At 37.2% G+C, this 23053-nt stretch overlaps 3 protein-coding genes across 10 annotated transcripts; 1 reads left to right on the plus strand and 2 right to left on the minus strand.

The window, feature by feature from the left end:
* Positions 1-2464: 2464 nt before the first annotated feature.
* Positions 2465-8269, minus strand: LOC137941136 (probable protein phosphatase 2C 9). 4 transcript variants are annotated; one of them, XM_068786413.1, is made up of 6 exons: positions 8023-8269; positions 7780-7869; positions 6782-7027; positions 6120-6396; positions 2955-3109; positions 2465-2846 (listed from the first exon to the last, which is right to left on the minus strand). In XM_068786413.1, exons 2-6 carry the CDS (start codon positions 7822-7824, stop codon positions 2706-2708), a joined length of 864 nt encoding a protein of 287 aa, XP_068642514.1. In that variant the 5' UTR covers positions 7825-7869; positions 8023-8269; the 3' UTR covers positions 2465-2705. The 4 variants fall into 4 exon arrangements, with proteins under 4 accessions (XP_068642514.1, XP_068642515.1, XP_068642517.1 ...); XM_068786414.1 differs by having other exon boundaries at positions 7780-7897; XM_068786416.1 differs by lacking the exons at positions 7780-7869; positions 8023-8269 and adding an exon at positions 7540-7560.
* A 2582-nt stretch (positions 8270-10851) lies between these two features.
* On the plus strand, positions 10852-14907 carry LOC137940500 (tobamovirus multiplication protein 1-like). 3 transcript variants are annotated; one of them, XM_068785601.1, is made up of 12 exons: positions 10852-11074; positions 12128-12218; positions 12305-12357; positions 12702-12794; positions 12898-12969; positions 13080-13152; positions 13256-13301; positions 13422-13485; positions 13958-14011; positions 14102-14179; positions 14258-14375; positions 14514-14907. In XM_068785601.1, the coding sequence occupies exons 1-11, from the start codon at positions 10928-10930 to the stop codon at positions 14348-14350; spliced, it is 864 nt and encodes a 287-aa protein (XP_068641702.1). In that variant the 5' UTR covers positions 10852-10927; the 3' UTR covers positions 14351-14375; positions 14514-14907. The 3 variants fall into 3 exon arrangements, with proteins under 3 accessions (XP_068641702.1, XP_068641703.1, XP_068641704.1); XM_068785602.1 differs by having other exon boundaries at positions 14555-14907; XM_068785603.1 differs by lacking the exon at positions 14102-14179.
* Positions 14908-15760: 853 nt separating this feature from the next.
* LOC137940483 (cryptochrome-1-like) lies at positions 15761-22217 on the minus strand. Of its 3 annotated transcripts, none has more exons than XM_068785575.1 (6): positions 21765-22217; positions 21196-21556; positions 20003-20221; positions 18018-18724; positions 16831-17633; positions 15761-16292 (listed from the first exon to the last, which is right to left on the minus strand). In XM_068785575.1, exons 2-6 carry the CDS (start codon positions 21509-21511, stop codon positions 16241-16243), a joined length of 2097 nt encoding a protein of 698 aa, XP_068641676.1. In that variant the 5' UTR covers positions 21512-21556; positions 21765-22217; the 3' UTR covers positions 15761-16240. The 3 variants fall into 3 exon arrangements, with proteins under 3 accessions (XP_068641676.1, XP_068641678.1, XP_068641677.1); XM_068785577.1 differs by having other exon boundaries at positions 16809-17633; positions 21765-22215; XM_068785576.1 differs by lacking the exon at positions 21765-22217 and having other exon boundaries at positions 21196-21735.
* Positions 22218-23053: the final 836 nt, after the last annotated feature.

The following is a 23053-nucleotide window of genomic DNA, read 5'->3' on the forward strand; positions in this document are numbered from 1 at the left end:
GCGCTATACTTTTTGTCTTTCCACTAATACCCTTGAAAAAACGAAATCTCAGAGTTTTGACTTTGTAAGTCATTCTTGAATCTACCGTCCATGCGCATCTTAGCCTTTCACCCTCTTCATTTCTTTCCTCTTTCTTTGGCACCATCTTCTTTGTAATGAAGGGGAAGAGAGGTGGAGAGTTTGGGTACAAGGGGTATTTGTTGTTAATTTGTGTTTTTTTAAATTAATGTGAAATGTATTTTTTTATGATAGCAATAGAAATTAATGGTGCAACCCAATTTGTCATTGTTGGTTAATTAATGTATTGTCATTATTGATTTAAAGAAATATTACTTTAAATATGATTTGATTATCTTTTGTTTAGTGTAATTGTGATTGAATTATGATTTAGATACAAATTAGTCATGAATGATCTTTGTGTAAGAAAATAAATAATTAATAATTAATAATTAACCATATAATTGACTTATTAATGATGAATTAAATAATTAAAGATATTAATTAATGGATTAATGTAAATATGTTATTAACTAAGTCATTAATTACATAATTTAATAAATTATTATTATTATTATGTGAACTACTAATAATTAAATTATGAATTAATATTTAAAAATTAAAAATAATTAAAATATTTATGCCATAAACTAAGTATTTATTGCTAGTTTGCTTAAGATTCCATTAAATTTTCACTCATATATATTCTCAATTGAATCACTAGGCTTTGTTTTAAAGTTTAGATATTCATTTATGAGAATGTTCACTTTGGTTTTCTTTACTTGAGAGGTACTCTCATGGGTCACTTCAAGTTTGTCCCATATTTCCTTAACGTTAGATGCACCAATAACTCTAGAATGCATAGTAGCACTTAGAGAACATAAGAGCAAGTTCCATGCTTTGTGGTTTAGGCCCAGATACTTCAAGTTTGTCCTATATTTCCTTAACGGTCAACAACTACTAGGTACATACACCTAGACCCAATTAAGGGGTTTTCGATAACTCGATCAGTTTACAAATGTCATGTATACTTGTTTAATTAACTAAAGCACAATTGAACCTCTTGATAGGCAGATATTCAAATCAAACTCAAAAACAAGACTACACTCAATCCTAAGGTGAATTTACTAGCAATTCACAAGCTCTAATGGATTAGATCTTACAACCAAAGATATTCGAAAACTTTTTCTAAGTTGGTAATGTGAAAAAAGGATTTTAAATCAAACAATCAAACCAAAAATTAAGGCCTATTATGATGTGAAACTCAACAAGCAAACTTCCACCAATCAGAAACCAAGTATTCTAATCAGATATTAAAATCAAGGCACTAAAATACTTAGTTTTTACTGCTACCTTTGTCAAAAACATTTCTTCTTGAGCTTTTAAGGGGACTCGAACTTGCAAATCACAGTGGGAGCACTTAAGAGTTTTGAAATTCATGTAGGCATCTTAAAGTTTGGAACAAGTTTGCCATATATAGCATGATTCTCAATGTTAAAAAATTAGTCGTTATGAATGGATAAAGTTATTTTGGTATTTAGCAAAAACAAGTGAAAACAAGAATCATAAATTATGAAAGAAGAATCAATAGATCCTATTTTTGCTCTTGAACATGTTAGTAGGTAGCTTATAAATTTTGAAGACCAATAATATCCGGATCAAGGCTTGGCCTTCATAACTTGAATTCCTTCAACATGGGTTTCAACCCTGTGCATGAGTTGAACTCCTCTTACTTCTACACCCTACAAGGGTTGACTCCTTTTTTTCCTTTCTACTTGCCTTAATGGTTTGACTCCTATACCTAGACTTTGTTATTCTTTTCAGTGATGGGTTTGACTCCTATCGACGGTTCAACTCTTTTTTTAATTTAAAACTCAATCTAATTGGAGTTTTTTTTTTTTTTTTTCTTTCTTTCTCCATGTTGGAAGTTTCAAACTCATGTATGAATTTGATTCCTTTTCTAAAAATGTTGATTTATTTTCTGCAAAAGTTCACTCATAGATCGATGCTAAATGGTTGAGTTTGTTATCATCAAAATTCAGGTGCTTGAAGGTATCTCGAACCTCAATTTCAGCAGGTTATGCTTGATCTTACTCAAACATGTATACTATATCAGTGAAAGAGTTAGAAGCGACATACTGGAGGCTAGCTAGGGTGAGCTGGGGGCATAGTGTTCATAAACGAATATGTGTAAGCTCAAGCAAATATGATTGTTCTAAGTGGTGGGGTAAGCCACCACCTGTAAGTGGTGTTGGTCCTATCGACCATGAATGAATTCACCTCTATCCTTGGGCTCACTGGAACCACACGAGAAGCCCTGTTAATATAAATACCCTGACAAGCCCTGTTAATGCTGTGCTAGAGCCAAACTAAGCACACCAGAGTTATCAGGCTTTTTCCAGCATTAGCTCAATTAGAGGTCAATGAGAAACATACTTCATTCAATAAGATAGAGATGGCTTTGGTCTTCGTGCAAATAAAATTAAAACTGTGTATACAGTTCATTAATCCCAACATATTGATGAAATCAAACAATAACAAAACCTTATAAACTAAAAAGAGACAAACAAACTTTACAGGGAAGAGAGGTGACGGAGATCTGACCTCTTCTTAGAATTTTCATGGTTCATGCCGGCTCACCCGGATTTTATGAATAGCTGCAAGCTATGTAAGAATTTCCAGTATAAAGAAACATCTCTACTAGGCCCTCATATCCTAAATCGTACAACAACACAAGATATGTCATCTTTACTGTCTCTATTCAAAGCTTCGGCTGTCAGTTGCTTGGCAGCAGATAATGGGTCTTTGACCTTTCTTGCAAGATTGACTGCTTCTTGATTATCCATGACCTGGACCAAGCACCCATGAGAAAACAAGAAAGGATTTAAAAAATGTCACCCACACAAAACAATCATGGAGCCCACAGTGAAAGAAAGAGATGTAAAAAAGTGGAGGACCTTCCACAAACCATCACTAGCCAGAATGAGAAGCTCAGTCTCATGGTTGATATCTGCTTGGTCGATGTCAGGTTCTGAACTTAAGTGTGACTTAAGGCTCTTGTCACCAAATGCACGAGAAACAGCTAACTGACCATTAACTCTGGGCACATCTCCTATATAAAGTTGTCAAACTAAAGTCAGCATCTTGTTTTTCATTTATATTAGGAAAAAGTGGCGGAAATAGGGAGTTACTTTAATGTATTTGGATACAGAATACAAGTGTAAGGCAGGTATGGTTATAAATGAGAACAGAGACATTTGAAGTATGTTTATGTCACAGTATATGTGCAAATGAAAATATCACTGGATATGCTTTCCACATCAAATTGCTTTGTCAGCGTTGTCCAAGACCACACATTACAGAAAAATGGAAAGTTCGTACTAACAAAAGAGAATTTGAGTTGTACTAACTGTCAACAATTGGTATAAGTGAGAACCAACAATCGACTTTACCTCCACCAACTTATGGAACAATAAAGTGGCCAACCAGGAAAAACGTGAGGCTATTTTATTAATCCAGTGAAATAAAAGTGAAAGCAAAATGTAAGCGGATAAAGCAATTACTGCAGAGAAGTTTCTATGCAAAGTTCCACTGGTTGGTGGATTTCATACGAATCAGGTCTGAAGCTCCCTCGAAGTCTGCATACTACTATCAACTGTCAAATTCACGTATATGAGCTGAATTGTACCAATTTCAATTTAATGGAATGAAAGGACAAGTTTATGCATGTGCACATCATTGATCAAATCCTTCTTGTGGCCCTGATGGGATGCATGCAACGCCTGTAGCAAGTTGTACATCAGTTGTTGCACATCCACATGAGGTGCATCCCACTTTATCTTTAAAATTCGATTACTTATTCAGAGGTTTCAAGCTGTTTAGTTAAATTCTTGCCAGAAACGAGTATATTATCACATTGTAGTACCAACAGCAACCATGTCTCTATGAGGATGTCTGCCAGTAAAAACAGTTTTACACAGAAGGTACAGTTACCATTTTTGAGATGCTCTATGAAAATGCCTTATGAGATTTCAAGAATTTCTGTTATTTATTTTTTCCCCCATCTAGATATCAAGTTGAACTCTTTTTAAGTTCCAGTTATGACTAAGCAAGCACCTTCAACACTATCACTCAGATCCCTTTCATTGTCAAAGCTAATTATGTAGAATACCCTTAAAAGGTTCAAACTAGTTGATTAAGTATTGCAGTAAATGGTTACTATTTCAGCAAACTCAACATTTTAATATCATTTATTATTGGTAGACAAGTCACTTCTCTGTTCACCTACAGTTTAACGTAATTAGTCAATAGGAGAAAAGACTCTCCCAAGTCAGTATGCAACAACGGGTCCCAAGCTTGAACAAGCAGAGTGCCTTCAAGCTGAAGATTGCTGGTCTAAAACTTTTGCACAAATGCATAAATCATTTCCCACTGAGGGTGCTGATAAAACCCCATGAGAAGGGTTTTATAAATGTCACTCTCCCAAGTCAGTATGCAACAACTAATCCTAAGATTGAACAAACAGAGTAGCTTCAAGCTGATAACTGATGGCATACACCTTTTCTCACAAATGCATAATTATTTCCTACTGAGGAAGCCGATAAAACCTCATGAGAAGGTTTTATAAATGTCAGTTGATGCACAAACATATACCAGCTGAGAACCAATTGACATAGATGGAAGTGTAAGAAAGACTAGAAGAGGTCTGGCCCAACAACAGATGTAGAAAAACCCCAATTTACACAAGATAAGGCTACAATGACCCAATAATAATAATAATAATAATAATAATTAGTTTAAAGTTCCATATATAATATATAGTTACATATAATAAGTAATTAACCATCCCAGTCAGTCATATATGGGGATTTACTGGTCTCTGGTCTCCCAAAAGGCCATAGGTTCCAAGCCTTGTTGATCAGAGAGAGAAGAGTTAGGTGTATCTTCTAAACCTGTGTACATTCTCCTTTCTTGCTTCTGATATGATAAGATAAGAAATTTGGCAGTCCTTGTACTCCTTTAAATATTCATCTCCATGCAGTTAAAAGTAAGCCTTATCACTAAAATAACAAACATATCTCAGGAAGAATACTAAAGCTATTCCAATATTTGACAACAAACACTACATTTTCATTTTCAAAGACACGTTAGCAATAAAGAAAACAACCTTCAAGCCAAAAACCACTTACATTAACTGGTGATGCTGCAATGCACCCAAATAAGCATTTAAACAAGGCATACGAGGATGCTGGGGCTTGAAGTGTACTCAGTTGATAAGGAATCTCAGTACCTTACAAAAGCGGAGTTGGGTCTCAGCAAAACATGCATTCCCTTGCTCCCCCCTCTTGACATATGCATATACGATTGATATATATATATATATATATATATGAACATATCTCAATGGTTTGGTTCAGTCTTTTACTGTTTAGATCTAGTTTTAGCGTAACTCCACAAAATGGGTACTAGCCTATTTCGATCATCAGTGTCTAGGAAACAAATATGACAAATTTAGGCATCGACTGACATTCGGATGCCAGCCTTTTGAATAATAAATCTGGGAACCATAAAATGCAGGTGGAGCACAGGGGGTTGCACAAATGAAGACATTATCCTGATAGCATGCAGCATAATCATGAAGAGAAGTGTCTACGAACTGACTACCAGTGGGTAAGAGTTTGAACTTTAGTTAAGGCACAGGGAATTGTACAAGTGGAAGACATGCTTCTGATAGTATTCAGTATGACCACAAACTGAAGCCACTATGAGCTGACCAACCAGTAGCTGTAGAGTTTTTAACTTTTTAGTTAAACCGCCTCATATGTTGGATAACAATAAAGCTTTTTTCTTTCTAAAAATGAAGATTTCTTTATACAAAGGCTAAACCTTAAACATAGGTGAGACTTAAACCAAAGACCTCATGATAGATAACCAACATGAGGACATTAAACCAAAAGCCTATATCACAGCAATAAGCTTAAGATTCAGTAATCAACTATGTGAATGTGACCGAAGAATATCCATCAGAAAGCTATATAAACTAGGTTTATAGTATTGCAATAAAATAGATATTGTAAGGTCATTTTTCCGAAAAAAAAATTCTCAAGTTTTTTGTGAGAAACCTGGCATGTTTGAAACGAAGCCTCCTCTTGTTTCAATGCTCCCTCGCTCTGTGCTTGGCTCATGATCTGTGGTCATTTGTCTTGCCTCTCCACCTCTTGAAAGAACTGCTCTAGAATCTCCCACATTGGCTATCCATAACTTCTGGCCATTTATAAGAATGGCAGTTACAGCAGTGGATCCACCTCGTCCCAAATCTGGACTATGAGAGAGAATTGCCTGGTCAGTCCTTTCATAGGCCTTCTTAATTGATCTATCTGGGTGGGTCCAAAATTCTTCCTAACAAAAATAAGCATACAATTTTCAATCAAACAGAATTCATCTCAATGTTTCAGACTCATGAAGGAAACATCTTGAGACTCCATATCATGTATCCATACTATTTGTGTGACAACTATTCTCATTATTTTTTCAACGGCATATGTCTGACAATTATTGACAACCTGGACCTATCATGAGTGGACCATTGCCCAGAATTTCACTGTTTGAATGATCAGGGTCACACTATCAATGACATTACACCTATGGTAGAAACACATAACTAGAGATTCACCAGATCACTCAAACAACTATGATCTCAAACAGTGGACCATGCCACCTACAACAATCAAGTGGGTCTTTTTCTCCAAGAATTTCAAAGACTTTAAAAACTACAACAGCATACCTCCTTTAGAATATTTGAAAACAAGTGCTTTTGTAGGTAAGCAGGAACACTATCTCCCAAATGGCCATCGAAAATAGCAAACAACCCAAGCTCTTGTCCATTGACTTGTACAAACTTTGTGAGATGATAGTCTTCCATAGGATGATTAGCCTTCCCTTTGATGAGACTGAATCCATAAGTAACCTTAATTGAACCCTGATGGTTTCTTCCCTTGCCAGAACCACATGATGAACGTACTCCTACCAGCTAAAGAAAGGACAAACTTCAAATGTGAAGTATATCAATTATAAAGCTGTTCTACTGCAAATGCAACTTAAAATTGTACCACTCATAAATAGAAAAACTTAAGAAAAAACAACAACATATACCACTAATCAGAGACCTAGAATCTCCCTCCAAGCTATTGAATGCAAATTGAAATTGTACCCATGTTCAACACTTCAAGTTTAACACATAAAAAATACAAACACTAAGATTGACAGGAAAATAGAGATGAAAACCCTTTGAGTAAAGAAAACCATTAGCAGGAAAACAAAGATGAAAAACCCTGTGAATGCAGAAATCCAGTAGACTTCTATCATCAGTAGGCGATTAAATTCACTAACAGTCTTGATATGATCCTCCTTGAACCAAATGGACACAAATTTCGATTTGTCAAACAAGACTGGAAAACGATATTAAGCAGCAAAGGATTCGAGATTTTCAAAAGGAAGAGGTCGAACTTAAACCATTGACGTCGTATAGAGATAAATCTCAACCTCATGTCTGAAAACACCAAAATTCACTTTTAAAGCCAAAGGAAATTAGAAATGGAAACTAAACCAAAAAAGGAACAACTTATAAAGACCAGCATGTAGAACTTCTCCGAACTCATCAATTTACATCCCATAGACAAAACGACAGAATTTACTTTGAGTCTCTATTAATCGACCTCAACTGAAAGAGACAGGTAAAGAAGCAGACAAGTAAAACAAGAAAGAAAAGCAAAACCAGTTTACCTGAGAATAGGCAGCATTAAAACAGCAGAGCCTATCCATACACATCTCGACCGAGTCGATTCGCCAGCTAAATTCCCAACATCTGTGGAGCTATTTTAACAATACCCACCTCAGAAAACTTCGATTCATGTACCAATGGCACCCAATACGAAAAGGAAAAGTGATGTAAGACAAGCAGAAATATCCCATCAAAGAACAGAAGACCGAATTGGATTATTTTGGGTTTTCGAAAATTCAACTTACCGATCAGTCTGCTGTCGTCTTTCTACACTAAGAGAGAGACAACAAATAAAAAGCCACAAAAGAAGGAAAAGCAAAGCTCAACTTGGGTCTTTCTCCTTCTTCTTCTCCAACACCAGGAGCGGGAGAGTAAAATAAAAGATGGAAACCAAAAGAGCCGCTGAGATTCCTTTCAACGGAGGATTATTGAATATACAAGATAAAATAAGAGAATTCGCCGGACTTGTGCTCTTTGCGACTTTGTAACCGTTTTTGGGTTTCTTGGCAGCACAAGGAAAAAAAGGCTGCCACACGGCAGACGTCCTTCCTGTTGACTTTCCTGTCTACTACTTCAATGATAACTGAAGTAAAATTTGCCCCTAGCTCTACCCAGTCTAGCCCAAAGTAAAAATGCAAGATGCCCCTCACTGCTCCACAAATCTCAAAAAGGCTGCCACACGGCAGACGTCCTTCCTGTTGACTTTCCTGTCTACTACTTCAATGATAACTGAAGTAAAATTTGCCCCTGGCTCTACCCAGTCTAGCCCAAAGTAAAAATGCAAGATGCCCCTCACTGCTCCACAAATCTCAAAAAGGCTGCCACACGGCAGACGTCCGTCCTGTTGACTTTCCTGTCTACTACTTCAATGATAGCTGAAGTAAAAATTTGCCCCTGGCTCTACCCAGTCTAGCCCAAAGTAAAAATGCAAGATGCCCCTCACTGCTCCACAAAGCTCAACTTCACCTTCCAAGAAATCCATTCTCTGTTTTTTTTTTTTTTTTTTCATTTTTCACAAAAATTCAATTTCATTGTTTTACATTTTTAATGTTGTCTTTTTATTTATTTTTCTATTTCCATTTCTTGTTTTGATTGCTCTAGCCATTAGTCCATGGATTTTCCTTTTTAAGAGGAGATGTTCCAATAAGATGATTTTAATATGTGTATTTATGATTTAAAGTCGTAAAAATAAACCTCCATGCAGCTCTTAATGGAGTTAAGAGATATGGGAATGCGATGGTTTTGTTCAAGACAAATTTAAGAGAAGAAATTGTTTAGAACATATCCCTTAAGCATTGGTTTGAGGAGGGAATGATTCTTTTGATTTTCAATTGCTTGCAAAAGAGATTGTTTACATCTTCTCAGTTGTAACATTAAAATAATCTCATTAACTTACCATTAGCAGCAAGTCCACACATTAAAGACTATTCTACATTGCCATAAGCCTGACTATATGGACCTGGTCATAAAGAGATAGGTAGGGCTTGCCCCTACCATTGACTTGGTGCCTTAACCACATGATAGCTGAGGACCACTTTAAACATGGTTTGCCCTAGTTGTGCATTTAATAGGAAATGGTTTCTTGTATGAAACCCGGCCTGATTATTGACCCAATAAAGTAACTGGGCCTAGGTTAATTGGTTCAAGGGCAGGTCTTAAAAGCTCCAAAATATAGTTATGAGACATTGGCTAGGTTAATATGTTGTTTCACTTATTATATATGAACATATAATATATCAAAGTATATAATGTTTTGACCCCCTCCTTGATTGTTAAGAGTAAAAGAAAATAGGGTAGGCATCGGTTGGGTTTGAGACGGGTTTTTGAAAATCCAAAGTTAAACTAGAAACTCATTCCTATGAAAACTTACGATGGCGCGCTATCTATTTCCTCATATCATAGAACTCCCTATTATACTAGATTTACGGGGGGGTTTTGCTAGTGTAAAATTATTGAAAGAGCTTAGGAGGTGGACATGATGGCATGAAACTAGCCTTCTCATTTTTTTTTTAAAAAAATTAAAATATTTCTCTTCTCCTTGTTTGTAGGATCTTTGATGAAGTTGAATCACTTATCTTTTGTAAATTGCATCACATATTAAGCTTCATTCATTGGGTCTATACCAAGAGAGGAAGCTTGAGAAAAGCCACAAATCTTGCTACCTCTTTTAGTTGTTCTCTCATTGAGTTGCTTTGTTTTAAGGGTTGGTTGAAGCAATCACAACTATGACAAAGATTTAGGGCAATATCATATGTGAAAACTTCTCCAATGCAAATCAATGGCTTTGAGCTCTAATAGACTCTTTAATTATCTTCATTTTATGTGATTAATGATTAGGGTAGGTTAGGATTATATTTTTATTTTAGATTTAAAAAAAATCTATTTAAGTAACTAAATATTTTTCCTACTATATCATTAGTGAAAGGCGCGTCAAAATATTAAAATTTTTTTTTCTAAAAAAATAAAAAAGATTCGTAGAAAAAAGTTAAAAAAGAATGCTTTCTATGAACAAAGTATATGAGCTACCGTTTTAGAAAAGTTTAAGGAGTATAGAATCCTCTAAGCTTTTTTTTTGTTGGAGCAAGCTCCCTTTCTTCACATTGGAAAGTTGGAAATTGATTTTTTTTAACAAGGGCACGATAAGTAATTTGAAATACGTATTTAAAATGTATTTATATAAAATAAGAAGAAAAATAAAAATTAAATTGAAATTAGTCTAATAAATGAATTCCTGAAAGATGATTAGATATAATAGTTCTATCTTTCTCCTCGCACTTGAGAAACTCTAGCTTTTCTCCTTGCAATCAAACCCATCAACGGCAACAAACCGGCCGGTACAATACCCGGTTCACATACCGGTCACTTCTTTTGTCGTTTTCTTCCTCTCCGGCTTCTCCAACGCAGGAAAACGAAAACGAAGCGGCAGATTTGATGTCGAGGCAAAAATAGCCGTACATGCCACGACGCCGCGATATCCTGACAGTTTGCCACGTGTGACGCGGGCTCCTCCAGTTTTCGCCTCGCTGGAGTGACACATTTCCCTCAGATCCTCTTCTTGTTCCGCAGTTCTCTGAAAGAACAAAAGAGGGGAGGAGAACAGTTCTCTTTTTGGTGGAACAGAGTCTTTGTCCTCCCTTTCCTTGGAGAAAGATGGCGAGATTGGTGCCCATGATGGAGTTGAGTTACAGCGGGAATGCGTCGAATTGGTGGGATGACATTGATAATTCACCCGAATGGCAGGACGGCATCTTTTACTCGCTTTCTGGGGCGTATGCTTTTGTCGGCTTCGTTGCTCTGGTGAGAGCGATTCTTTCTTCCTCTTTTTGATTTTTTCCTTGAAAAACAAAAACCCTCAATTTTTTTTTTTTTTTTTTTAAGTATATAAGACAGTGTGGCTATCTGTTTGGGTTGGAGTGGAAATTACTGATCCTAGATCGTATGAGATATGGGGTGTTTCTAGGCGAATTTTATGTATACGATATGCTTTGTCGTAGGTAAAAACTCTTACTTGGATTAAGAACTGAGATATAGCTTTGGAGGATCTTGAGTCTGCGGTATGCCATTGGTGACTCAGAGACAAGCTACAAGCAACTTTTGAGGTGTAGAGACAAGTTTTTGAGATGAACCCGAAGATGACCTAGAGCTAGATGAGTCGAAGCCAATCGTTTTTCAATGGGTCACCACGTTAGTAGGAGTAGATTTGTTTGAGCCTTCCTTTTTTCTGGAGTTACCATGGGTAAGATAAAAAAGCTCTTCCGGGGACCACTAGCCAGAGTACACTTCTTGTGGTTATAGTTGCTGTGGTTTGCAAAATTTAGTAGATGTCTTAGTGTTTGGCGGTACTCAATCTACTGGTTAGAATTAACTGCTGGTTTCAATGAAAAAAGTAGGAGGATTGCATTGGCTGATTGGCAGCAGGAAATTTTAGTGAATCAGTACGAAATGAAGATGAATAGTTGAGTTGCTGACCGACAGACCCAATGAGAGATCCTCTAGTGTCTGCCTTTGTTATTTTTGCACTTGAATAGAACTAGAAGGCATCTGGGAAGTGTTCAACATTAGACGTTTACACTGACATTGTTTCACTTTGTGAAGTGGCATATCATATATCTGGGAGTAAATGTTGCATATTAAAATGATGCATGGTTCTAGAGGAAACGGGCTATACTTGGATTTTGTTTGGTAGTTTAACACATAGCCCTTAGGGCAATAATTACCAAGGAAAAGATGGATCCCCTCTCTATGCCTGCTCTGACCATAATAAATATTTCCATACTTCCTGGACACAAACTGGTCTGGTTGTTCTGCATCATTATTGATGTGATCTTAACTCTTGGCATATTTCTCCAGGTGCAACTCTTCCGTATCCAACTACGAGTGCCAGAGTATGGTTGGACTACGCAAAAGGTCTTCCACTTGTTGAATTTTCTAGTGAATGGATGTAAGGATCAATGAAAAAGTTCTTTACCATCTCCGTCCCTGTCTGTGTTTTACTTCTGTTTACTAAGGTGAAATATACCAATGCAGTGCGTGCCGTTCTTTTTGGGCTTTATAAGAAAGTGTTTCTTCTCAAACCAGAGGTGAGTTTTTTACTTCTGTTTTTACTTGCCATTGCTTACTGAAGAGTTGCACCCACATTTAGCTCTACATACTGTTTTACATTTACAAAATTAGAGGACAAATGCATATGCATTTTGTAGCAAGTAGCCTTCCAAAATTTGATAACCTGATATGGTGCTGTAGAAATTATCTTTTTCCAAATTTTCTGTTATGATGTGTTCTTTGATATTTTCTTCAGCCACCTTTCTCTGCATCTGTATAATTGTTGTCTTCACAGATTTAGCTAAAGAAGTTTCCTCTATTCAGAACTGTTCTGTTCAATTATTTGTTAGGACATGCTTATGAGAATATGGCATTGGTACAGGTACTTGGGATGACACTGTTAGATTCTCCTGGACTTCTATTCTTTTCAACTTATACGTTACTTGTACTATTCTGGGCAGAGATTTATCACCAGGTACATGTGCTTTTTTGGAGTTAAGACATTCTCCATCATTATCAGCTTTTGACCATTTGAAAGTTATTAGCTGTGGGTGTTGATATTTCATTGTCTCTTACAGGCTAGGAGCCTTCCAATAAATAATCTAAGACCTACATATTTGGCTGTCAATGGAGCTATTTACCTAATACAGGTACAAGATGTCATATGAACATTATTTCCCATGAGATATGTCTACATACAGTTTGTCACTATGAGATAGATGATTAGCTCCATTACCTGGAAGTGCATGGTGGTTGACAGGTTAGCTTGTGGATCTATCTACATTTGAACCATGGCACAGTTGCATTTGAAATGTCTAAGCTTTTTCTCGCAGGTCATTTAATTAAAATATTTTTGAAATATGTTTTTGTTTCTTTTTCATGTTTGGTTAATTTTGGCTTGACTAGAAGTGTGGTGTTTAAAATTCTTTTATTCAGTTGTTTCCTTCATTGCTGCTGTGGGATTTTTGATATATGGAGGGAGGTGAGAATTTCTTTCAACCATACCTAACTCTCATGATTAGATGTTATTTAACAGGCCTGTTATCTATTGTTTTTATTATGGTATTTTAATATGCCTCGTGAAACTAACTGCAACTTGAAGGTTGTTCATCATGCTGAGGCGCTTCCCTATTGATTCTCGAGGCCGTCAGAAAAAGCTGAATGAGGTTACCCATATTACTGATTTCATTTTAAAAGCTTATGCCTTTCAAGTTCTGAATTTAAATCTGTAAGGTGTTGTGTCTAGTATAGCAGTCAGCTCTGAATTGTATCTTTGGGTGTGGAGTTTAACATAACAGTCACCTTGATGTTTATCCGGCTTCGACAAGTATTAGTGGGCAAAAGTTTTTTTTGTCTAGTATAGCAGTCATCTCTGAATTGTATCTTTGGGGTGCAGAGTTTAACATAACAGTCACCTTGATGTTTATCTGGCTTCAAAAAGTATTGGTGGACAGAAGTTTTTAAAAAAGCACTTTCAAAGGTGTCATTCTTACATGTGGGAAGAGCATTTAATCATCTTGGAATGATTTCCAATATACAAGCAGTCACTTGCTCGGGTAAAAGTGGTCTGCGGTACAAGAATTTGAACTTGCGGTATTTCAGTTAGCTGCTGGAGTTAAGCTTTGTTTTTATAAACAGGTTGGCTTTGTTACTGGGATATGTTGCACATGCTTCTTGATTAGATGCTTTGTGGTAAGTGATCATAATTTTCTTCCTTAAAATATTTCATCTTTCTATCCAATTTTGGTTTTTTCAGTTCATAGCCTTTGTTTCGTCTGCAAGGTTGCTCTTTCGGCATTTAACAAGGATGCAGACTTGGATGTTCTTGATCATCCCATCTTAAATTTCATATATTACATGGTACTTACCAAAATTTTCATGATTTACAGACTTCTGTTTCTTGAAAGCTTATTTATCTTTTCTTATCTCTTTGTTCAGTCGGTAGAGATTCTTCCTTCAGCTCTGGTACTATTCATCTTGAGAAAGCTGCCTCCAAAGCGTGTCTCTGATCAATACCATCCTATCAAATGAAATTACCCCTCCTTAACCCAGTCAGGTACCAAAACTAACTTTAAAATATAAAAAATAAAAAAAAGAAGGAAAGAAAGAAAGAGAAGAACTGAATGCAATTCCAGGGTCAAGACTATCTGGACTTTAAATCTATTATCACTCATGATCTTACTCATGTTTGCAGTATGTCTAAGTTATAACGCTAGACATTCCGAACACTAATAGGTAAGTTCCAGCAAGAGCAACCCTCGGAAGTACTGGAAACTGCACAACTGCTGCAATTTGATGAGAATGCCTCTTTCAACCGATGATCTAATCACTTGTTCCAACTGATTGAATGGTCCTGCTCGATGGAATGCTGTGCTCTCCCTTCTTCTACATCAAAACTGGCCATCTCTCTTCCTAGTTTAGCTCTGTTCCGTCCCATTTCCTCCATGGCTGGTCTGTACAGAGTTAACATTATTCCAAGTGCCACTTCCGCCCAATAAGATTCAGATAGCTGAAAACTTGAATGCTCTGTTCGTAAATTGCTTTTACATGAATAGAATTGACGAAGACAGCTAAAATAATATTTACGGGATCTTAGTTATGCATTATTGTCGCGTTCTTTGGTGATTCTCTAGTGCTGTGGCTCGGATAAATTCTAGTAATTTCTTTCTGGGTTCTGCCGACAGAGTTGAGCCCGATTCACTAGTTCGAACAGGTTTACGTGTCTGTATTTCTTCTATGGTAGTCTAAGATATGCCATCTGGGATGTTCAAGTAAGCTTAAACGCAGTCGGATTCTCCTCAAAAGCTCGACAAACTCCATTTGGGTTGTCCCCAAAAGCGCAAACTCCAGTTGGGTCTCTAAACGTCCATTAAGCAGCTTCATCTAAAGGTCTTTACTTATTTAAATGACGAATCAAGTAGCATCTAGACTAAAAACATCTTCACCTTACGTGCTGCATTTTCAGAAGATTCCACTTGTATTATTTGGAGCAGAAGAAGAGAGTGCTCCCCATTAGATTTTTCTGCAAACAAATATGCAATCTCGTTGATTAAACTCCCTATTCTCTTCAAGATGCTTAACGTTTCTCTACTTCTTGTACCACGCGATCGTTTCTCTCAGGATTGGCATACCTGTGCTATTTGATAACAGTCTGTTGATCTGCAAAAAAAAATGATATTCCAGAGACACTTACCCGATCAAACCTATGAGATTTTAATCTTTATCTTTGTCATCTTTTCCAAGATTTTTCTGGTTCAGGTAAGCCACCCTAGGAATGAGAATAGAGAACTGCAAACTTGCTAGAACATTATTCTACTGTCTTCCTCAACTGTGCCTTAAATCCATGATGGTGAGGCCATTGGAACGTTTCAGCTCCATGAACAGTTGATCAAATCGAAGCACATGAGGATACCCTGTATGCATCCGAATAAATCATCCAGCTTAGGGTAAATCATAATTCCCATTCCTGGAGGAAAGATTGATTGTACACCCATATTTACCTCCATCAGTCCTATTACACAAATAAGCATAAGCAACAATGCTGCCTACAAGTATCTACCCATTTAGTTCAGATGTATTCACAAAGCACAATGATACAGTGTTGCTGATGGGACCACAGTTTTTAGGCGAAAGTTGGAGACTCTGGTGTCTTTATTTTTCTTGTAACCTGAGAAAGACAAAATGAAGGATGGCCCAACTACTGAGTAACATGATCTGATGATTTCTCCTCTTCTGATGGCAGGATACTCACTCCCCTTACATGAGTAATAGAAGTTACTATACACCATATGATACAGAAAGGTGACACAGCAAAATCTCTACCACACCAATTTGAAGATTTGTAGTCTATGACACGAGGCTGTGGCATTGTTACCATTCCAAGAGAAGGAATAGGATTATATGATATGCTCTATCGTCCCTTTAGCCAATAGCATTGGATTGCGCAGCCTTGTCCACTTCCCAGCCTCTGGGCCTGCCAACAAGGATGATTATTGCAGGATTAGCATATGACAGTGTAGGTAGAGATTAACTATTCAGCTATGGCAACTGTGGATTGGGATGTCAGTAAAATAATCCAGACCGTATGTTCTCCCTGAACTTTGAAAATGCCAATACTAATCCCATCCTTTTCTTGGTGTTGATCCCAACACATACATGTAAAATGTTCATCAGTCAGGAAAAATTGGTCATACAAAAAGTGTCACCAAAAGAGGCAGCAGCTAACTGAACAATAAGATTGATTTATTACTCTGAATTGCTAATGAGTTTGGGACCAATGTAACTGCTCAGAAACTTTTCTGAAAGGAAAACTCTGAAATAAAAAAACTAGGGAAGGAAATATTGAATTTAGAACACAAACACAGTGTGAAAATTTCAATTTTGTGACATTACCAAGATAAAAGAGTGAATCCAAGAACTTCACATTAATTTCTTGTCCGGCTGAAATATTTTAAAACTCAATTCGGATATAAAGGTATTTGTCACTTACCCAGTTTGTCAAAGCTGCTTACCCCGTTTGTGAAAGCTGTCTCCAGTTCATAACTTGGTGAGCCTGAGGACGTCTTGCCAAATAAGATGAGCTACTACTGAGACCTGTTTCCTCCCCTACAAACTGTTCAGATTGACTTGAAGTTGCGGGAGACCATACTGGGACCAGACCCCCATCTCTTTCTCTCCTACCCTCTCCACTGCTACTTGACGACTCCTCAATGAACTCCGGAACATTCTGACGGCCAATTATATTTCTAGCCATTAGTGGTGCCCGTTGGTTTATTTCTTCTCTTTGAGGTTCTGCCCCAATATGCATATTTGCTGGTACTTGCGGTCTATTATCTTGAACCGAGGCTCCACTATTCATGGAAGGTTCTTCCTCAAATCTAAATGAGGATGCAGTGATGCTGGGAACCATCTGGTCCTGGTATCTCCTGACTAAATTCACATTAGTATTGTTATTATTACCATGATTTCTAACAGGTTCAGCATCAACGTCCATTTGAATGTCTTGCGGAAAAGCTATGAGTGGTGGAGATTCAGATGAATCTCCTAGGCCTTCTTCAGTTCCATTTTCCATTTCAGCTCTTGAAGCTGCTTCTTGTTCCCACATCTGTGAAAGGGCATCTTGTAATCTGGCTTTTGCAGTAGAAATTTCCACAATCGGTAAAGGGTAGTTTGAGCCAAGTTCGACTCCTGCAGCTTGGATTACTGATTCAGGTGCATCCCAAGGGTGGTGAATCCAGTCAGTGGGCAAGCGGGCCAACTCAGGAAGCCACCTTCGTACATATTCACCATGCGGGTCAAACTTGTAACCTTCAAACTGCAGAATCAAATATCTTAGTTTGAAGCGAAACTTTCCTAATGCATCACAAATGACAAGAATAAAAAACATTGGCTGAAGCACCATAAGTTCGTCTGAAGGGAAAGTTGCCCCATAATTTGTTAAAGGACAGGCCATGCCATGTAACTTTTCACATGATGCAAAAGCAAAAACAAGCAAGCTGCTGTTCTTGTTTGTTAACAATATAATCTTTAATTTTTTTTAAGAAACCTTTCAGCTGGATAAAATGTGAACAGTCTTCATGAAACCAGGTGATATGTAAAAGAAATTCTTCTTCGTCTTCTTCTTATTATTATTATTTGAAAGAAAAAAAAATATACCATATCAAGATCATTACTCAAAATTAATAACTAAAACTCGTACCTGTGGGTTATCAATCCGATCAAGTTCTCGACCATCAGGAAGAGTACCTGATATATATTGCCAGCCTAGGGCATCACTCTCAAGATCTGCATCTAACAAAGTGTCCCAGAAATATTTCATTCCCCATCTCCAAGGAAGTTGCAAAACCTTAACAAAAAAACTTGATACCACAACTCGTATTCTATCATGCAACCAACCAGTGGCCCATAGCTCTCTCATGCCTGCATCTACCAATGGATAACCTGTTCGGCCTTGTCTCCATGCCTTAAAATAGCTCTCATCAACCCTCCATGGGAAGAACTTAAGGTGAGTTAGAAGGGGCCTCTCATGACTATAGGGGTGGTTGAAGCTGGTGTACCTTGAATATTCTCTAAGACCAATTGATTTAAGAAATATGTTTACACTTTCTACACCAGCCTTGTTTCCTTCATTAGCCCATACCAATTGTTTTAGCCGCACAAGATGAAAGACTTTTCTAACACTAATCTCCCCAAAATGGAGATGAGGAGAGAGAAAAGAGGTTGTAGCGCTATCTGCCTTTTTACGGTTAACAGAGTACTCAATTAGTGGCCCATTTATAAAGGCAGTAAGAGCTTTATCAGCATTGCTCCAACCTGGGGCCCATGCACGGGAAAGAAGAGCATTGCTGCCTTTCTCAGATTCATCCTCAAATACAAGCACATGGGATGGGCACTGTGACACATCACCTATAACACAGAAAATCAATTCTACCTCAGAGATTGAACAGTTCTACCTTAATGCATATGATGAAAATAAATGGAGCAGGAAAGAGCGGAACCGTAATGATCATATGAGAAAATATGCAAGCTTATTTTTGCTTCAAAGCCCACTCTTACTACCTTAATGATTGAATAATTAAAAATGAAAGGAAATAAGTTTATTTACTATTATTTTCCAACAAATCTATGAGTTGGCATAGAAGCACTACACAAAATTTCAGGATCTGCATTAGCCTTAATTATTAACATGTCATGAAATACGCAAACATGAATTATGAATACATACATAAGAGAGGTTAATACGTCACTTCTAAAAGGGATTGTTTACTGTTATTTTCCAACAAATCCATGGGTTGGCACAGAAGCACTACACAAACTTTCAGGATCTGCATCAGCATTAATTATTAACATGTCAAAAAATAAGCAAAAACATGAATTATGGATAAAGACATAAGAGAGGTTAATACATCACTTCTAAAAGGGACAGTGGCTGGAATCTAGTTGGAAGTTCAAAATGGCACTTCATACTTAGCTTTCACTTCTGTTTGATTGAACAAAAGAGAGCTTCACATAAATGTTAAAATCCTGTTGGATGCAACATATGGATATTTGAAGTATTTATCAGTGATCTTCCAAATCGTTCTAAATTCACATGGACCTCCAACACATACGAACCCTTGGTGTCTCAGCAAAGATGTTCTCAAAATAACTATGATTATGAAGGGGAATTGTGTGTAAAAGAATATCTATTATTTCAACTTCACAAATTTCTGTAGGGCAAGAAATGAATGAAACAAACCAACAGACCACTGAATGCCCAGAGAAATTCCATTCATGAAATTATGGACATGGACAGACTCATGTTCATATCACCATGAAACCTAAGTAAATGTTTTTAAAATGAACAGATATATGCTCATTTATTGAGCACAGAAGTAAACAAGAATAAAAAGTGATAGTAAAGAGTAAAGCAGCAAGATACCAATACAGGGATGAGATACTGCATTGGAAGAGAAACTGCCAAAGGATTGAGTGACAAAACACAAGAAAATTCACAACAAAGCCACCAAAGGAGTCTCTTGTCATTTTAATCATTCAAACTTGAATTCCATAGAAAGTCAAATGGCAATAGACAGGTAACAATCAGTACTCAAAAAAGTTCATCATGTTATCATAAATGAGTTCCATAATCTATATGTACTCATAAATTCAAAGAATCCAGTAGTGATTGAGAGTTAATAGGACCTGAAACTATTCTTTTGGGTGGAAGGAATGGTGCCGCAGGGTCGCAAGGCATGCTAAGGCATCTGTTCCAGAAAGCAGCAAAGGTGGAAAAAGGCTGCCCAAGATCATTGTGCACTTCCCATGGCTCATAAAGTAGATCCGCATTAAATGACCGGACTATAACACCTTCAGCTGTCAGAACTTCTTTTACTCGATGATCCCGAGTAAGAGAGATAGGATCTGCAAAACATTGTATGAGTATGCCATTATTTTCTGGTCAACACAGCAGATCAGCCAAGTCTGTTTAAGCAAAAGAACCAAATTTCTCTGTTAAAAGATTGTCTGTTAATCCAAAAATTTCATGTAGGTAGCTCAAAATTATACTAAATAAGTAAAAAAAAATTATGAGAAAAGAGTTAACATTCTCAAGTGTGAGAAGCATAAGTGAAACTTGCACTTTTCTAACAAATGTTGATCCAATAATCTTCTTCACTAATTAAGCACAGATCTCAATAGCAAGAGGTCAAAAACTGAAAAAATGTTAACTCAGATTCATAAAAAAAGGCCTTTCCCCCATGAAACAGATCTCGTAAAACCAATGGACAAATAAGCACATAATGACGCAGAACTTGTCAAAATTTTAAAAGTATATACATTTTCCAATAAACAAGAAAGCTATAAATTATATTAGAATCAGAAATATGAAGAAAGGTTCCTATCAAATGCATATCAAGAAATCCTAAATAGCTTGGGTGTAGTGTCCACGAAACTGAAAGCTGTTTAAGGAATTGCTAAAACAGAACAGTTAATAAACAAATAAACAACAAATAAACTTGAACACTCTATGTTAATCCATCCAAACTTTTGTAGGCTTAGCGACCATACCACTTCCAAAACTGTTTAAAGACTACCAAACTGAACAGTTCCTGAAATGATCCCCCTGTACCCAATCCATCTCCATCAGATGCAAACAGACTTACCTCCGGATCATGAATCATAAGCAGAACAACCTCAAAAAGAGGAACTCAAAGCCAACTCCACATAGGGAGTGAGAGAGATTGATCCACTGAATTTGTGCAATTAGAGTTAGAGGGAATCTACAGATGACACTAATGAAAGAGATTTTTTAAGTTTGAAATTTTAACCAATCAGCCTTACACGACATTTTCAAAAGACAAAGGCAGATTGTTATAAAAGGATAATGTTAGACTGACCGTAGAGGTGGTTGAAAAAGAGTTGAGTAGCCCCGGTAGCCTTAACAATATCAACAAGAGAAGAAACACTATCTGTAGATCTTTTGGTGATTAAAGCCGTGCCAAGACTTCTCAAAGAGCTGTCAAGATGCTGTAAGCTCTGTTTCAGCCACCACCTTGAGACTCTCCCTGGATAATAATGTCCTTCTTCTTCAGGCGCCCAGATGAACACGGCAACCACAGCTCCTGCTCTTACTCCAGCTGCAAGTGCAGGGTTGTCTTCAACCCTCAGATCCCTCCTGAACCAAACAATACTACAACCACCACTAGTAGTCATTCTGTCTCTAAAGGCACTACTCTCGGTAACACAGCATCATCGACACTGAAAACCCGGAAAATAAAAAGTGTTACTATAGCACATATTCGGGATCAGAAACCATACCGGAAAGAAGGTAGACTAAAAGGGCCTTTACATAAGGGCATCATAGCCTTTTTCTTTTCCTTTTTTATGCTCTTGAGCATTAAAAGCAGAAGTCGTTCAGTGGCTTCAGAATCATGGGGACGAAGGAGCTGGCTTTTCTGGTAATTACCTTTTTCGTATTCCTGAAATGGGTACGAAGATCTGAGTCTGGTAATTTGGGTTTGCCCCTTATCTAATCGGCTTTGTGTGGTAGGAATACAAGGGCATTCGCTCAAGCGAGGTGCTTCTCCACAGCTCAAAAACAAGGCACAGAATTAATAATGACAGAGGCTAATATTAGAGACTGCATATGAAATATCTAGAATCTAGATCTCACTGAGCAAACCGCTTGATGTCGATCTTCTTTAACCAGCCGTAAAGGAAAAAGGTCTCCAGTTTTTACCCGCCGCCATGTATGTTACAAAAAAAGCTGAAGGTATCAAGCTTATTTGCACCTGGGCGTGTTTGGATGAAGTGTCTGATGGCTTATGAGGTTCATGCGTGTTTCCTCTTCTCTTACCGTTGGTTAAGATGGCTGTTATCTATTCTTTGCTGTGCTCGATTTTTTTGGACTACGGTCCCAACTCCCAGTTGCAGAATTTATCTGCCAAAAGTAAGGAAAGTTGGTCATGGAAAATAAGCTGGAGTTTAAAGCTGGAGTTTAAAGCAGAGCCACACATTGTGATGGGCATCTGACTGCCACAACTTTATTGGTGACGTTTTCTCCTTCCCTAGACGACAAATGCCTGAGCACAACGCACAATCCTCTTTCTTCCCATTTGACAAGATGTAGCTTGGTCTTCGTACTCATCTACTAGACAAGGTGGGGACTGCAACTTGTGGCTGTTCAGCTGATTGTTTCATTTTCTTCTCGTTCCCTCCCGGGTTACTCGCTTTTGTTTCTCTGTCTACTCTCGAGATATTCTGTGACTGGTTGAGTTTGGGAAGAACTGATATGGAAAGCTTGATTTGGGGGGCACCCTCAATATCGAATAGAATGAAAGAACCAAATGTAACATTAACAAAATTAATGAATTTCGACCAAAAAATTTTGATTATATTATTCTTGCCCTAAAGCAATCTGAGAATAACAGCAACTTAATCATGAAAAGTGCTGCCTTGTGAAAGAGTGAGTTTCGTGGTTTTTCATTTCTAGAATCACAGAAAACAAAAAATAGCATTTTTTTCCTCTATCAAGATACAGAAACTAATTTCTTCAACAACCCAGAATACTTGATGTGATTTTCTGGCAGGACTTCTTACTCACTTCTCCTGTACAAGACTGTCCTTCTTGTACTGCTTAAGATGCCACTCTTTCAAGGCAAAAATAATTTCCAATTGTACACTGTAAGTGCTCATATTGTTCTCTTTTCAGTGTTCACATTGCTGGGTTCATATGAGAAGACAGATGCATTATGT

Source organism: Aristolochia californica, unplaced genomic scaffold, assembly GCF_029961685.1.
Source record: "Aristolochia californica isolate CCGP_79_NKW_82.1479 unplaced genomic scaffold, dmAriCali1.0.hap1 SCAF_9, whole genome shotgun sequence".
Lineage (NCBI taxonomy): Eukaryota > Viridiplantae > Streptophyta > Magnoliopsida > Piperales > Aristolochiaceae > Aristolochia > Aristolochia californica.